The sequence below is a fragment of the Mustelus asterias genome, chromosome 3 (assembly GCF_964213995.1).
Source record: "Mustelus asterias chromosome 3, sMusAst1.hap1.1, whole genome shotgun sequence".
Taxonomy (NCBI): Eukaryota; Metazoa; Chordata; class Chondrichthyes; order Carcharhiniformes; family Triakidae; genus Mustelus; species Mustelus asterias.
Window position 1 is genome coordinate 46255034 of NC_135803.1, and position 16115 is coordinate 46271148.

The 16115-nt window shown below is 43.8% G+C and overlaps 1 protein-coding gene across 1 annotated transcript in view; it reads right to left on the bottom strand.

The window, feature by feature from the left end:
• Positions 1–16115, bottom strand: part of veph1 (ventricular zone expressed PH domain-containing 1) — a 242208-nt gene that overhangs the window by 85546 nt on the left and 140547 nt on the right. Inside the window, exon 7 of the mRNA XM_078208325.1 lies at positions 6274–6494. Within this exon, the coding sequence (XP_078064451.1) occupies positions 6274–6494 (221 nt within the window). The remainder of the gene's footprint in view (positions 1–6273; positions 6495–16115) is intronic.

Genomic DNA, 16115 nt, shown 5'->3' on the forward strand with positions numbered 1-16115 from the left:
CCTGTGTCTGCGTGGGTTTCCTCCGGGTGCTCTGGTTTCCTCCCACAATCCAAAGATATGCAGGTTAGTTGGATTGGCCATGCTTCCTTCCATCATAAATACAGAAGTGGGAATGTTCATTATTTTCAGTCCCATTCGCACCTCCTTCGATACAGTCCGTGGCCATATGCTGCAAAGCTTGGACAATATTCAAGCTTGGATTGATTAATGGAAAGTGACATCCATACCACACAAGAGCCAGGCAATGACCATCTCCAAGAAGAGAGAATCTAACCATCTCCCCTTAATGTTCTGCACCATTCCATTGCTGAATCTTGCATCATCAATATTGTGGAGGTTACCATTAATCACAAATTGAACTGGACCAGTCAGATAAATACTGTGGAGACAAGAGCAGGTCAGAGGCTGGGAATTCTGTAGTAAGTAACTCAGCTTCTGAATCTCCAAAGTCTGTCCACTATTCACAAGGCACAAGTGATGGAATGCTTTCTAATTACCTGGTTGAGTGCAGCTCCAAAACCACTCAAGATGTTTGACGCTGTCCAGGACGAAGTAGTCAGCTTGATTAATGCTCCATACACTAAGTTAAATATTCACTTCCTCTACCACTTAGCTGTTTGTACCATCTACAAGATGCACTCTGCAGAAATTTGCCAAACTTTCCTTGAAAGCACCTCCCAAACCCATGACCTCTCCCAAATTGAACAGGGCAACAGATGCATGGGAACACCACCACCTGCAAGTTTCCCTCCAAGTTACACACCTTCCTGACTTGCAACTATATCATCATTCATTCACCGTCGCTAAATCAAAAACTACAACTCCCTCCCATTACAAAAAAAAGTTTCAAATTGCAAAACAAAATGTTTCAATCAGAACCAGCTGCAATAAATTGATAAGCATTGGCTTATTGTGGAATTAATTTTAAACTGCTGGTTTATTTTCAAGTGGCATGAAACCTTATAAACAGGAACTGATTGTCATGGCATTCAGAATGTGAACGAACTCCAGAACAAACTATCAAATTTGGTGAACACACAAAAATAAGTTCAGAACAATAAAGAAAATGGTCTTTGGCCATATTCAGAGATTCTTATCAAAGCAAAGCACTTTGAACAATACTCTCCAAACAAGTAGACATTCATTGCATTTAGCTTTCTTACAGTTTTTTAATTCACTTTAATCATCCTTGCTGGCTAGCTGAACCACTGTATAGCTGTACAATGTAAGAAGTTTAACAATGTAAGAAGTTTAACTTCTTACTGTGTTTACCCCAGTCCAACGCCGGCATCTCCACATCATAGCTGTACAATGCACAGATTATTACTGTACATATTAGCTTTTTGATATTTAACACAGCATGAACAAGGATTATCCATAACTAGGGGCTTTTATAGACAAATAACACAGATTGTCTTTACATTCTCTGAACCACGCATAGATAGTGTTTCCAAAAGACTAGTTAAAAATGCTTCAATCCAATTAGCTTAGTAAATCACATTTACTGGACCAGCAAACCAATATTCAGTACATTTGTCTAACTATTATGGATCAAAAAACCCATAGAAGATGTAACCATTACATCAAAACCCATAGGTGATCCAGCCCATTATACTAATCAATCTACTAGACATTCCTAACACTTCTGCACCTTGTCGATTGCTATGTATACCATGCCATAGACAAAAGCGCAACTGTTTCTTGACCCTTTGAGGTACATATCAAAAGCTTTGCTGAACAAAAGCCCACGGGACATTTAGAAAATGTATAAATAGGACCTGTAAGTTCCTGATAAACAAGCATGCCACAGCAGAAGAGTCATGAGGTTCAATTTATAAGTGATTTATTTTTTAGCGGCTCACGCCTGGCGTGAGTCATGCATCTGTTAAATACAAAAGCTGTTTTTTTAAAAATAAAAAACAATGCAGAAATTGTTATATGTGTTAATTTAAGATTTCCTGTTGCGTAGATAGGAACATTGCCATAACACTACATTCATCGGCCCTATGGTTCATTACTCTGCTGACCTGAACATCTGTCAATTCAGACACTGAGATGTGTAGTTGACACATAATTAAAACCTTCAGCTTGGAGAATAAATTTCGATTAAGTACAAAAAAAGAATATACTTTGGATATGCCTGAGAGCAACATTTTTTTGCTGTACAGTTTTTTTCATTGCACATGATGTTAAATGCATATCTGACATTAGTACTATAAACTTTAATTAGTTTGATGACAAGGTGCAAAATGGCAGATTTCCCAAAACTATTTTATTCTATTGTGATTCTGTGTGTACTATATTAAGCTATTGAAAACTTGTGATTTCATACTGCTAGCACCTCCAAACTGGATTCTTTATTTTTCCCCACTCAAAGGAGTATAAGCAATGATAATAAGGTTTTCATTTGAACGTTACTTAAATAACTATAGCCACTGCAGTTGTAAATCATACTTATTCCCTCAGGTTCCTTTTTGTCCATGCAAAGCTAAACTGAGATATTTCCCATTTAAAATGGGAACATCCCCATCCATCCGGGTACCTGAGTGTTTATAGTGGCATTTAAAGTTGCAGAGAATCCACAGTGCAGAGAAATATATTTCCCCCAAAATATAATGGGCACTGACCTTAAGTGGGCCTTGTTATGCTCTGCCACTAGATTCTATCATATACATTTATGAGTTAATAATAATAGGGCGGCATTGTGGCACAGTGCTTAGCACTACTGCCTTACTCAATTCCGGGCTTGGGTCACTGTCTGTGTGGAGTCTGCATGTTCTCCCCATGCCTGCTTGGGTTTCCTCCGGGTGCTCCGGTTTCCTCCCACAGTCCGAGAGACATGCTGGTTAGGTGCATTGTCCGTGTTAAATTCTCTCTCAGTGTACCCGAACAAGCGCCAGAGTGTGGCAACCAGGAGATTTTCACAGTAACTTCATTGCAGTGTTAATGTCAGCCTACTTTTGACACTAATAGATAAACTTTAAACTTTACAAAATCAGTAAAATTTAGTTTACATTCCATCAGCATTTCTAGAAACTTAGAAGTAAGTTTTCAATTTGCTGCCTGGGTATATAACTGGTATCATGGATTTGCTTCCATTAAGTAAGTCATCGATTTTAATTTCTATTGATTTCAGAAGACAAATTAAAAATCTTCTCCATAGTCTTTTTGGTGAAAGCACAATTCCACCATTGCTGCCGTAGCGCATTAGGAAAGTTATTTTTCACTTTACATAGAATTACATGCAATACGTAGCACAAAAACAGACCATTAAGCCAACCAGTCCACTCCAGCATTGACACGTCACTCTTCCCTCATCCTATCATAGAACTATAGAACTGAACCATAGAATCCCATGGTGAAGAATGTGACCATTCGGCCAATCGAGTCTGCACCAACTCTCATCCCACCGAGGCCCTCCCCTCTGCCAATTCCCCATAACCCCACGCATTTACCATGGCTAATCCACCCAGCCCACACAGCTTTGGATTGTGGGAGGAAACCAGGCACTCGGAGGAAACCCACAGAGACATGGGGAGAATGTGCAAATTCCACAGTCACCCAAGGCTTGAATTGAACCCGGGTCCCTGGCACTGTGAGGCAGCAGCGCTAACCACTGTGCCACCGTGCCACCCATCTTCCTCATATCCTTACCAAATTTCTCCCTTATATGTATCGATGCTATTTGCTTCAACCACCCCCAAGGTTGCAAGTGCCACATTCTCACCATTCTAGATAAGATGTCTTTTTTGAATTCCCTGTTGGATTTCTTGTTGACTGTCTGATATAGATAGCCTTGAGCTTTGTTCTTCCCAATTAGAACCAAACTCTGGGTGGAATTTTCTCAATTTTGTTTAAGTGCCAGGTCAGGTGGGAAAAGTGGTGTGTAGGCCATCGACTGCAGTGCCCATTTTTCTCGCATGTTTTTAAACACTCAGACAAAAAATATCAAGCAGATAGGTCCCAGGAAATCACATTGACATCACCCCAGCAATCTCGGGTCTTGTCAGATTAGGAAGCCATTTATAAAAGGCACCCCAATGTCAGAATAATGAAAATAAAAAAAATGAACGCCCTGAATCGAATCCCCCCCCCCTCCCCCACCAAACCACAGGAACCCTCCACCCACACCCCATGGATACCACCTCCCCACCACGCCACAGATATGGAAATCCTGGTACCTCCTCCCGGTGGTGCCAGGGAACTGCCTGGGCGTAGCCCTCTCCCGTTTAGGGCAGTACTCACCTGTGCGTCCCCGATGAGTCCTGTTTACTAGTTCCCTGTTTTTAAAAGCTAACACGGGAGGAGTTTCCTATGTTGGGGAAAGTTACAGTTGGAAGACCTGTAAATATATTAAAACAGGGTTCCCCTCGTTGCATGGCGATAACAACACTGGTGAGGCGTTGCGGACAATCGCGTGGGGAATCGCTGCCAGTGTCAAAGCCATTTTGAGTCTCCTAGTTGGTTTTCTGTCCCCTTAGCCATTTCTGCCTGCCGAAAATGGGGGGAGGGGGGTGGAAACCCCCTCCCTCTGTGTCTACTCCCTGAAACTTCATTAGAATTTTAAAGACCTCTATTCAGTCTCCAATTAGCACTCTCTCTTCATGAGAAAAGAGATCCGGCCAGTTTATTCTTTCCTGGCAGCTATAATCTTGTAGTCTGTTATAATTCTTGCAATTTAATTTAACAGAATTGTCTTCAAATTAACACTTTATTCACTAAAATATTATACACTAAAATAACTCATGGATTTTCTTTGCAATAAACTGAAACTAATTTTGCTGATAGAAATTCCCACTGAGGGAGCTCGAATAAGGCAATAGATTTTCAGGGGCAAATCCAAATCACACTGTCTTATCTTCCGTACTTCAAAATTAAACTATTGCCCTACACACTCGCATGTGGCTACATTTTCTTTGTCTGCCTTAGCTGTTCCAATAGACGTCAATGGCAAGGATACTTCCTTCAGTTGATGCACAATAAAGGATCAACCACTGAAATAATCACTGTAAATTTACTGATTTATGATCTGTTGTGACTACCAGGAACAATCTGTATATAACAAAACCGAAACACATCCATTTTGAAGAATAAATTGTACTATAATTTGCTGTGGCAGGGCATCTAACAGCATCTGTCTTTAGTTAGCCTTAACCTTGCGCAATTAAATTTTAATTGTTTCCCTGTGGCTGATAATGACGCAGCAAGGGAAACAACACCTGGAATCGGAGTGAACAGGTCAAGCAACTGTGCATTCCCTTAACCAACCAGATTGAAGGATTTCAGTGTAGCTCGATTACACTAGAAAAGTGTAGCTACGAGGAGAGATTGGATAGGTTTGGGTTATTTTCCTGGGAACAAAGAAAGCTGAGGGGTGTCTTGATTGAGGTGTACAACATTATGAGGGGAAGGGATAGAGTGGACAGGATAAAATTGCTTCCCTTGGCGGGGAGTTCTAGAACCAGGGAACATAGAATCAATTTAGGTGGCAGACATGAAGGAGAACGTTTTTTTTTTACACGGAGGGTAGTGGGTGCCTGGAATTCGCTGTCCAAGTTGTTGGTGGAGGCAGAGTCCCTAAACACTTTTTTAAAAGTACCTGGATCTGCACCTTAAGTGCTGTACACTATAGGGCTATGGGCTGGGTGCAGGAAGGTGGGATCAGGAAGGGCATTTGGGTGTCCTCGGGCTGGCATGGACAAGGTGGACTGAATGTCCTCCTTCTGTGCAGTAACTTTTCTATGGTTCTATATCAAATCAGGTACAGGGAGAGAAAGAAATAGAGGAAAAGGAAGATTGGATGAAGAGAGGGTAATGGGCAAAAAACGATATTTAAAAATTAATCGATTTAAAGCTGAAAGGATGAGACTATGCATTTCTAATAATTTTCAGTGCCAGTGAGGTTGATTGGCGCCAATTAACACTTACCACATTGCCTAAAGACTTAGACTGAAAGTGGACACCTTTCTGTGGTATGTTCAGTTTGTATCTATTGCACAAATGCTACAATTGCACTCCATTCAATCCATTTCAATGATGAAGCAGACATTGAGAAGTGAATGGTGGAAGGGTGCAGCTTGGACGGCAACTTTTGGAATCCCTTATTTAACCGCAGAGCTGTTCCTGACCACAGAAGTAACACATTATCTTCACCATTATTTTAAACAGCATATTTATGGCCCATTGTTGTACAACTTTGTTCTTGACAAATACGCCTTGATCAAACAAAACAGATACACAAACACAGGTATTACTTGTGAGACTATAAGTTACCTCACTGTTGCAGTCATGTCTTTCTCAAGATGTTTGACAAGAAGCTTGGCAATTGCTGTGAAGCTGTTACTCATGCAATATATGTCTTTGCTCTCAGCACCTAAAATGTTGCCAAACGTGTCAGTGATGTTTTTAATCTCCAGGAGCAGGATATGATGAAAACAGTGTTCCATATTTGCCAGCTGAGTCACCAGATAAACCAGGCAGCTCCTTGCCTTTTCCTAGGAAAATCAGAGATAAGATTTATCATTGGAACAGGTAATGTTACAGCTTTTATAACCAAACAAACATTACCAAAAATTAATCTAAGAAAGCAGTAAAGGTCTGATTAATGTGTTCTGAATTCCATGTATACTGCAGAGAAATGAAGATCGATGTATGAAAACCTCCCAGCTGCAGCACCTTCAGTTCATGGTTTGTGCTGAGCTATTCAACCTCTGTGAAGGCACCACATTTGGCCTCAACACTATGTGGTTCCCATGATGTGGAGATGCCGGCATTAGACTAGGGTGAGCACAGTAAGAAGTCTCACAACACCAGGTTAAAGTCCAACAGGATATTTGGAATCACGAGCTTTCGGAGCGCTGCTCCTTCATCGGGTGAGTGGAGAGGTAGGTTTCATACAAACAACATGTATAGATAAAGACATAGTTGCAAGATAATGGTTGGACTCGCATTCCAACCATGATCTTGCAATTGTGTCTTTGTCTATATATGCCCTGTTTGTGAAACCTACCTCTCCACTCACCTGATGAAGGAGCAGCGCTCCGAAAGCTCGTGATTCCAAATAAACCTGTTGGACTTTAACCTGGTGTTGTGAGACTTCTTACTATGTGGTTAAAGAAGGGAATAAGGAATCAAACAGGGCTGATTAAAACACTATCACCTCGAAGAACATAATGATATTCACTAGGACTAAGAACAATTCAAAAAAAGATTAAAGATTGAATTTAATATGCCTCCATCCAAGATAACACAGCATAGTTCTGGAATAACAAATTAGCTGCACATAATGGCTGAATGCTTTCAGAAAAGGTGGAATGAAGAAAAGATTCTTAATGCTCATACTATCTGTGTGGAATTTGCATGTCTCCCCGTGTCTGCATGGGTTCCTCTGGGTGCTCCGGTTTCCTCCCACATTCCAAAGATGTGTGGGTTAGGCTGATTGGCCATGCTAAAATATTGCTCCTTCATGTCAGGGGGATTAACACGGTAAATGAGTGGTGTTACAGAGATAGGGCCTGGGTGGGATTGTTGTCAATGCAGGCTCGATAGACCGAATGGCCTCCTTCTGCACTGGAGGGATTCTATGGTCTATCAGGCAGTTGGTAAGAAAGCCTTTTAGATCTTAGAATGCATCTCAAAAAAACTGGATACAGATTGAAATTGACTGCAGTATTTTAGAGTGCGGGAGCTTGATAGGGTGCAGAGGTTTGTCAGATCGGGGGTGGGGGGGTCATTAGAATGCAAGGGTTCATTAGATTGTGTGTGTTCTGATGATCGTAGGGATGGAGTCAAATGTAGTGACAGGTTTGTTTGGGGGGGGTAGTTGGAGGTGTGATGGGTATTTCTGCTCCTACTGCACCACAAGCAGTGTTTTAAAAAGCATGTGCCTGTTGCTGTCTGAAGGATATATCTGCTAGAGTAGACCTGTGGCAGGTGGTGAGGGAACTAACAAAGGGGAAAAACTGATGAGATGTGGTCCTCACAATCTACCTATTGCAGATGCTTCTGTCCATGACAATACAGATATGGGTGACCACTGCACAGTCCTTGTGAAGATGAAGTCCTGTATTCACACTGAGCATAACCGTCATGATGTTGTGTGGCATTCCCTGAACTAAAGGGGATGGATTCAGAACAGATCTAGCAGCTCAAAACCCGAAATCCACAAGGCAGGAGCAGAATTATATTCCACCACAATCTGTAATTTTGTAGCCTGGCCTATCCCTCACTCTACCATCACCATCAAGCCAAGGGACCAACGCTGGTTCAATGAAGAGTGCAGGAGGGCATGCTAGGTGCAACACCAGGCATATCTAAAAATGAGGTGGCAACCTAGTACAGCTCAACGCCATTCAAGATAAAGCAGCCTGCTTGGTAGATACCCCATCTACTCCATTAACCATTCACTTCCTACACTATCGATTCACAGTAGCAGCAGTGTGCACCATATATAAGATGTACTGTAGCAATTCACTAAGGCTCCTTTGATAGCACCTTCCAAACCCATAATCTCTACCTTCTAGAAGAACAAGGCAACAGACACATAGCTGCATCACCATCAGAAAGGACCTAAAGAAAGAGTTAAGAAAAGCCAGGAGGGGACATGAGAAGTCTTTGGCAGGTAGGATCAAGGAAAACCCTAAAGCTTTCTTTAGGTATGTCAGGAGTAAAAGAATGACGGGGGTAAGATTAGGGCCAGTTAAGGACAGTAGTGGGAAGTTGTGTGTGGAGTCTGAAGAGATAGGAGAGGCACTAAATGAATATTTTTCGTCGGTATTCACACAGGAGAGGGGCAGTGTTGTCGAGGGGAGTACTGAGATGCAGGCTGTTGGACTGGACGGGATGGAGTTTCATTAAGGAGGAGGTGTTAGCAATTCTGGAAAGGGTAAAAATAGATAAGTCTCCTGGGCCGGATGGGATTTATCCGAGGATTCTCTGGGAGGCTAGAGAGGAGATTGCAGAGCCTTTGGCTTTGATCTTTGTGTCGTCATTGTCTACAGGAACAGTGCCAGAAGACTGGAGGATAGAAAATGGTGTCCCTTTGTTCAAGAAGGGGAGTAGGGACAACCCTGGTAATTATAGACCGGTGAGCCTTACTTCTGTTGTGGGCAAAGTTTCAGAAAGGATTATAAGAGATAGGATTTATAATCACCTAGAAAGGAATAATTTGATTAGGGATAGTCAGCATGGTTTTGTGAAGGGTAGGTCGTGCCTCATAAACCTTATTGAGTTCTTTGAGAAGGTGACCAAAGAGGTGGATGAGGGTAAAGCGGTTGATGTGGTGTATATGGATTTCAGCAAAGCTTTTGATAAGGTTCCCCATGGTAAGCTTTTGCAGAAAATACGGACACATGGGATTGAGAGTGATTTAGTGGTTTGGATCAGGAATTGGCTAGCTGTAAGAAAACAGAGGGTGGTGGTTGATGGGAAATATTCATCCTGGAGTTCAGTTACTAGTGGTGTATCGCAAGGATCTGTTTTGGGGTCACTGCTGTTTGTCATTTTTATTAATGACCTGGATGAGGGCGTAGAAGGATGGATTAGTAAATTTGCGGATGACACTAAAGTCGGTGGAGTTGTAGACAGTGCGGAGGGAAGTGGCAGGTAACAGAGGGACATAGATAAGCTGCAGAGCTGGGCTGAGAGGTGGCAAATGGAGTTTAACGCGGAAAAGTGTGAGGTGATTCACTTTGGAAGGAGTAACAGGAATACAGAGTACTGGGTTAATGGTAAGATACCATTGCTGTGGGTGGAACTCAGAAACAGGAAGGGTGCAGTCACTATGCTGGGGGTATACTACAGACCACCCAACAGCCCACGGGAAGTGGAGGAAAGGATATGTCAGGAGATTCTGGATAGGTGCAGAAAACATAGGGTTGTTGTAGTGGGGGACTTTAATTTCCCTGGCACAGACTGGAAAGTGCTTAGAGCTGGGGGACCGGACGGGGAGGAATTTGTAAAATGCGTACTGGAAGGTTCTTTGGAACAGTATGTAGATAGCCCGACAAGAGAGGGGGCTATACTGGACCTAGTTCTGGGAAATGAGCCCGGTCAGGTCGTCAAAGTTTCGGTAGGGGAACATGTGGCAAATAGTGACCACAACTCTGTTAACTTTAGGATAGTAATGGACAAGGATGAGTGCTGTCCTACGGGCAGGGTGCTAAATTGGGGGAAGGCTGACTATAGCCGGATTAGGCAGGAATTGGTGGATGTTGATTGGGAGAGGATGTTCGAGGGTAAGTCCGCGTCTGGCATGTGGGAGTCTTTTAAGGAACTATTGATAAGGCTGCAGGATAGGCATGTGCCTGTAAAAAGGAAAGATAGGAAAGGTAGGATTCGAGAGCCGTGGATAACCAGGGAAATTGAGGATCTGATTAAAATGAAAAGGGAGGCGTACGTTAAGTCCAGGCAACTGAAAACAGATGGAGCTCTGGAGGAATACAGAGAGAGTAGGAAAGAACTCAAACGGGGAGTTAGAAGGGCAAAAAGAGGTCACGAGATGTTCTTGGCAGGCAGGATTTAGGAGAATCCTAAGGCATTCTATTCATACGTTAGGAACAAAAGAGTTGTCAGGGAGAAAATCGGACCTCTCAGGGACAAAGGAGGGGAATTATACTTAGAACCCAAGGGAATAGGGGAGATCCTAAATGAATACTTTGCATCGGTATTTACGAAGGAGAGGGGCGTGTTAACCGGGAGTGTCTCGGAGGGAGGTGTTGACCCGTTAGAGAAAATCTCCATTACAAGAGAGGAAGTGTTAGGTTTTTTAGGGAACATTAAAACTGACAAAGCCCCAGGGCCTGATGGCATCTATCCTCGACTGCTCAGGGAGACGAGAGGTGAAATTGCTGGGCCTCTGACGGAAATCTTTGTCGCTTCTTTGGACACGGGTGAGGTCCCTGAGGATTGGAGGATAGCGAATGTGGTCCCGTTGTTTAAGAAGGGTAGCAGGGATAACCCAGGAAATTATAGGCCGGTGAGCTTGACGTCCGTGGTAGGGAAGTTGTTGGAGAGGATTCTTAGAGACAGGATGTATGTGCATTTAGAACGGAACAATCTCATTAGTGACAGACAGCATGGTTTTGTAAGAGGGAGGTCGTGCCTTACAAATTTGGTGGAGTTTTTTGAGGAAGTGACAAAAACGGTTGATGAAGGAAGGGCCGTGGATGTCGTCTATATGGATTTCAGTAAGGCATTTGACAAAGTCCCACATGGCAGGTTGGTTAAGAAGGTTAAGGCTCATGGGATACAAGGAGAAGTGGCTAGATGGGTGGAGAACTGGCTTGGCCATAGGAGACAGAGGGTAGTGGTCGAAGGGTCTTTTTCCGGCTGGAGGTCTGTGACCAGTGGTGTTCCGCAGGGCTCTGTACTGGGACCTCTGCTATTTGTGATATATATAAATGATTTGGAAGAAGGTGTAACTGGTGTAATCAGCAAGTTTGCGGATGACACGAAGATGGCTGGAATTGCGGATAGCGAAGAGCATTGTCGGGCAATACAGCAGGATATAGATAGGCTGGAAAATTGGGCGGAGAGGTGGCAGATGGAATTTAATCCGGATAAATGCGAAGTGATGCATTTTGGAAGAAATAATGTCGGGAGGAGTTATACAATAAATGGCAGAGTCATCAGGAGTATAGAAACACAGAGGGACCTAGGTGTGCAAGTCCACAAATCCTTGAAGGTGGCAACACAGGTGGAGAAGGTGGTGAAGAAGGCATATGGTATGCTTGCCTTTATAGGACGGGGTATAGAGTATAAAAGCTGGAGTCTGATGATGCAGCTGTATAGAACGCTGGTTAGGCCGCATTTGGAGTACTGCGTCCAGTTCTGGTCGCCGCACTACCAGAAGGACGTGGAGGCATTGGAGAGAGTGCAGAGAAGGTTTACCAGGATGTTGCCTGGTATGGAGGGTCTTAGCTACGAGGAGAGATTGGGTAGACTGGGGTTGTTCTCCTTGGAAAGACGGAGAATGAGGGGAGATCTAATAGAGGTATACAAGATTATGAAGGGTATAGATAGGGTGAACAGTGGGAAGCTTTTTCCCAGGTCGGAGGTGACGATCACGAGGGGTCACGGGCTCAAGCTGAGAGGGGCGAAGTATAAGTCAGACATCAGAGGGACGTTTTTTACACAGAGGGTGGTGGGGGCCTGGAATGCGCTGCCAAGTAGGGTGGTGGAGGCGGGCACGCTGACATCGTTTAAGACTTCCCTGGATAGTCACTTGAGCAGCCTGGGAATGGAGGGATACAAACGATTGGTCTAGTTGGACCAAGGAGCGGCACAGGCTTGGAGGGTCGAAGGGCCTGTTTCCTGTGCTGTACTGTTCTTTGTTCTTTGTTCTTTGTACTTGGTAGTGTGGATGAACAGAGGGATCTGGGTGTCCATGTGCATAGATCCCTGAAAGTTGACACCCAGGTTGATAGGGTTGTTAAGAAGGCGTACGGTGTGTTAGCTTTTATTGGTAGAGGGATTGAGTTTCGGAGCCAAGAGGTCATGCTGCAACTGTACAAAACTCTGGTGCGGCCACACTTGGAGTATTGCGAACAGTTCTGGTCGCCGCATTATAGGAAAGATGTGGAAGCATTGGAAAGGGTGCAGAGGAGATTTACCAGGATGTTGCCTGGTAAATCGGGAAGATCGTCTGAGGAAAGGCTGAGGGACTTGAGGTTGTTTTCATTAGAGAGAACAAGGTTAAGAGGTGACTTAATAGAGGCATACAAGAGGATCAGAGGATTAGATAGGGTAGATAGTGAGAGCCTTTTTCCTCGGATGGTGATGGCTAACACGAGGGGACATAACTTTAAATTGAGGGGTGAGAGATATAGGACAGATGTTAGAGGTAGGTTCTTTACTCAGAGAGTAGTAAGGGCGTGGAATGCCCTGCCTGCAGCAGTAGTGGACTCGTCAACATTAAGAGCATTCAAATGGTTATTGGATAAACATATGGATGATATTGGAATAGTGTAGATTAGAAGGGCTTTAGATTAGTTTCACTGGTTGGCGCAACATCGAGGGCCGAAGGGCCTGTACTGCGCTGTAATGTTCTATGTTCTATGTTCTATCTGCAAGTTCCCTTCCAAACCAAACACCATCCTGACTTGGAATTATATTGAGATTCATTCACTGAAAACAGGATCAAAATCCTGGAACTCTCATCCCAGCAGCACTGTGGGTAAACCTGCACCAAAAGCAGTTCAGGAAGGCAACTCAGCACAACTTTCTCAAGAACATTTATGGATGGGCGACAAATGCTGGCCTAGCCAGCGACACCCACATTCCATGACAGGATTAAAAAACTTAACTGCGAAGTAATTAACTTTAAAATCTTTAGTCTGCTAACTACAGAACCCCTCCAAATTTACTCTGCCTCACATTCTGTCTTGGAGCTGTATTCTGTCTGACAGGGCGGCACAGTGGTTAGCATTGCTGTTGCACAGCGCCAGGGACCTGGGTTCAATTCCCGCCTTGAGTCACTGTCTGTGTGGAGTCTGCATGTTCTCCCCATGTCTGCATGGGTTTCCTCCGGGTGTTCCAGTTTCCTCCCACAGAATGAAAGATGTGCTGGTTAGGTGCATTGGCCATTCTAAATTCTCTCTGTGTACCCGAACAGGCACCGGAGTGTGGCATCTTGGGGATTTCACAGTAATTTCATTGCAGTGTTAATGTAAGCCTACTTGTGACACTAATGAATAAAGTAGAAATTAAAAAATATATAATTTAATTAGATCAGGCTCTCAGATGCCAGAATCTTTCCAAGTGAATAAATGATGCATACATTCAAACTGAAAGTTTAAATAACCTGCAAAAAACTGGATTAACCTCCAGCGGAAAGTTTCAAACACATAGGCCGAAATCTTACCACTGTTCACGCCGGCAGGATTTTCCAATCATGCTGCAGCGAATGGAGATTTAGCTGGCCACTAAATTCTCCGACCTTGCTGCAGTGCGAGCGTGGCGGTAAGATCACACCCATAATACTTTTTAAAGGATATTAATGAATGCTTTGCACTTACTTGAAAAATACTCACAAATATTCAAGAAAAATCAAAACTTTATTTTTCAGCTGATATCATGTAAAATTGAATAATATGCCAGGGGGAGAGATTGGACATCCAAACAAAGCAAAAAAAAAAGCAATAATTTACTGCATATTATTTCTTGATATACCCACTTTAATGGTGTAGCGATGTTTTAATCAGTATGTGTAGCCATGGAAAACCATATACATTAGACATTAACAGTCACAGTCATGGGCTATGGGCTGGGATTGTGCACAATCTGGCAAGACGGGAAAGGCAGGATCAGAAGCAGTTGTCTCTGAGGCCTCCACTCTGATGCCCTGTTCCCAACAGAATCATAAGACGGGTGACCAATTCACAGTCAGTATGTGTGATGGCCAACCATTCACCAGCCAGAGGCAAGGAGTGGCATTGTCACCTGACACATTTTCTGGGGAGTTGCCAGCCCTGGAACAATGCTTCAGGCCTTCTTGCAGATCATCTTCTGGCCACCTCCACTTCTGCTTGCCCAGCTGTGTCCACAGCTGCCTCAGGCCTTCTCCTTCAGGACCACCAGCCAGAAGTACTGACCTGCCATTGGGTATAGGCCAAGAAGTGGGTGAGGCAGGCATATTCAAGGCCTGAGGAAAGAGCTGCTAGTCAGCAATAAAGAGTACATTTGTCTCTATTCTGTGCCTACTTGTCATCCACTTTGTGGCCGTCTGCTGCTTCCCCATCCCAAGGTTACCCCTGAATGTGACCCTGTTGCTACCCTTAAATACCTGCTGGGGCCCTGGCACCATCTGGTCCCGGATACTCTTTGTAAAATTGAAATAGGCACCTAAAATGCCGTTCAATTGAGTCTTTCACCACCCAGCTCCAAATTTCTGGCTTTGAAGGAGCGGGTGCTGTTCTCACTCAACATGCCACCTGCAACTGGTAAAGTACAGATTCTGCGTCATGACACTGGAGATCTGTTCCGATGTGCCACCTCACCCCCATCCCCTGCCCATGATTCCTTTCAAGGCTCTTCCCTGTGGAACTGTAAAATCTCGGCCACACGGGGAAAGAACATGAAAGAGAATTTTTTGAGGAAGACCTGATGAGGGTAGTTTGGAAATCAAAAGAGGTGATGCTCAAAGGAAATAGAGAGCCATGTCTAGTATCAAATAGGATGGGAGGCAGGAAGGGATAGGGGGCTGCCAAGTGGTTTAGTGGAAATGACTTTTTTATTCATTCGTGGGACATGGGCATTGCTGGTTGGCCAACATTTATTGCCCATCCCTAGTTCCCCTTGGCGGGTAGTTGAGCATCAACCGCATTGCTGTGGCTCTGGAGTCTCATGTAGGCCAGACCAGGCAAGGACGTCAGATTCCCTTCCCTGAAGGACATTAGTGAACCAGATGGGGTTTTCCGACAATTGACAATGGTTTCATGGTCATCAGTAGATCCTTAATTCCACCATCTGCTGTGGCAGGATTCGAACCCAGGTTCCCAGAACATTGGCTGAGTTTCTGGATTAACAGTCTCACAATAATACCACTGGGCCATCACATCCACAAGCTATAATGAACTCAGAGAGGAAATGATGGAAGAGAAATTGGGAGACATACAAATTTGGGGCAAGGGAAGGTGGGGTTTTGGGGAAGGTTGGCTTGGTGGGTGAGCAAGGAGAAAGAGGGGAAGCAGCAGTGACAACTGAATGGATTGTCCTAATTTTACTGATAAAGAAGTCCTCACTTTCTTGACATACGTTAGAGGTGAGCTTTGAGGATGCACGAGGGGGATTTATGGTGGTATTTGCTGGTGGATAAAAACAGCACCTTGAGTTTGTCTCTTGTTAATGAAAAGTCATTGACTTGAAACATGAACTTTGTTTCTCCCACCACAGATTCAGCCAGACCTGTTCACTATTTCCAGTTTGTTCTTTATTTTAGATTTCCAGCATCTACAGTATTTTGAGTTTGAAGAATCATGTGGATTGGAATGTGATCTGGGGAACTCTGTATTGGATTGAATGGGACATCGGAGTATTCATGGGATGTGGGACGAGATGCAAGAGCACCGAGATGAAATGGAACTAAGTGCCTAAGGCACTTCCAGCAGAGAGGGAGA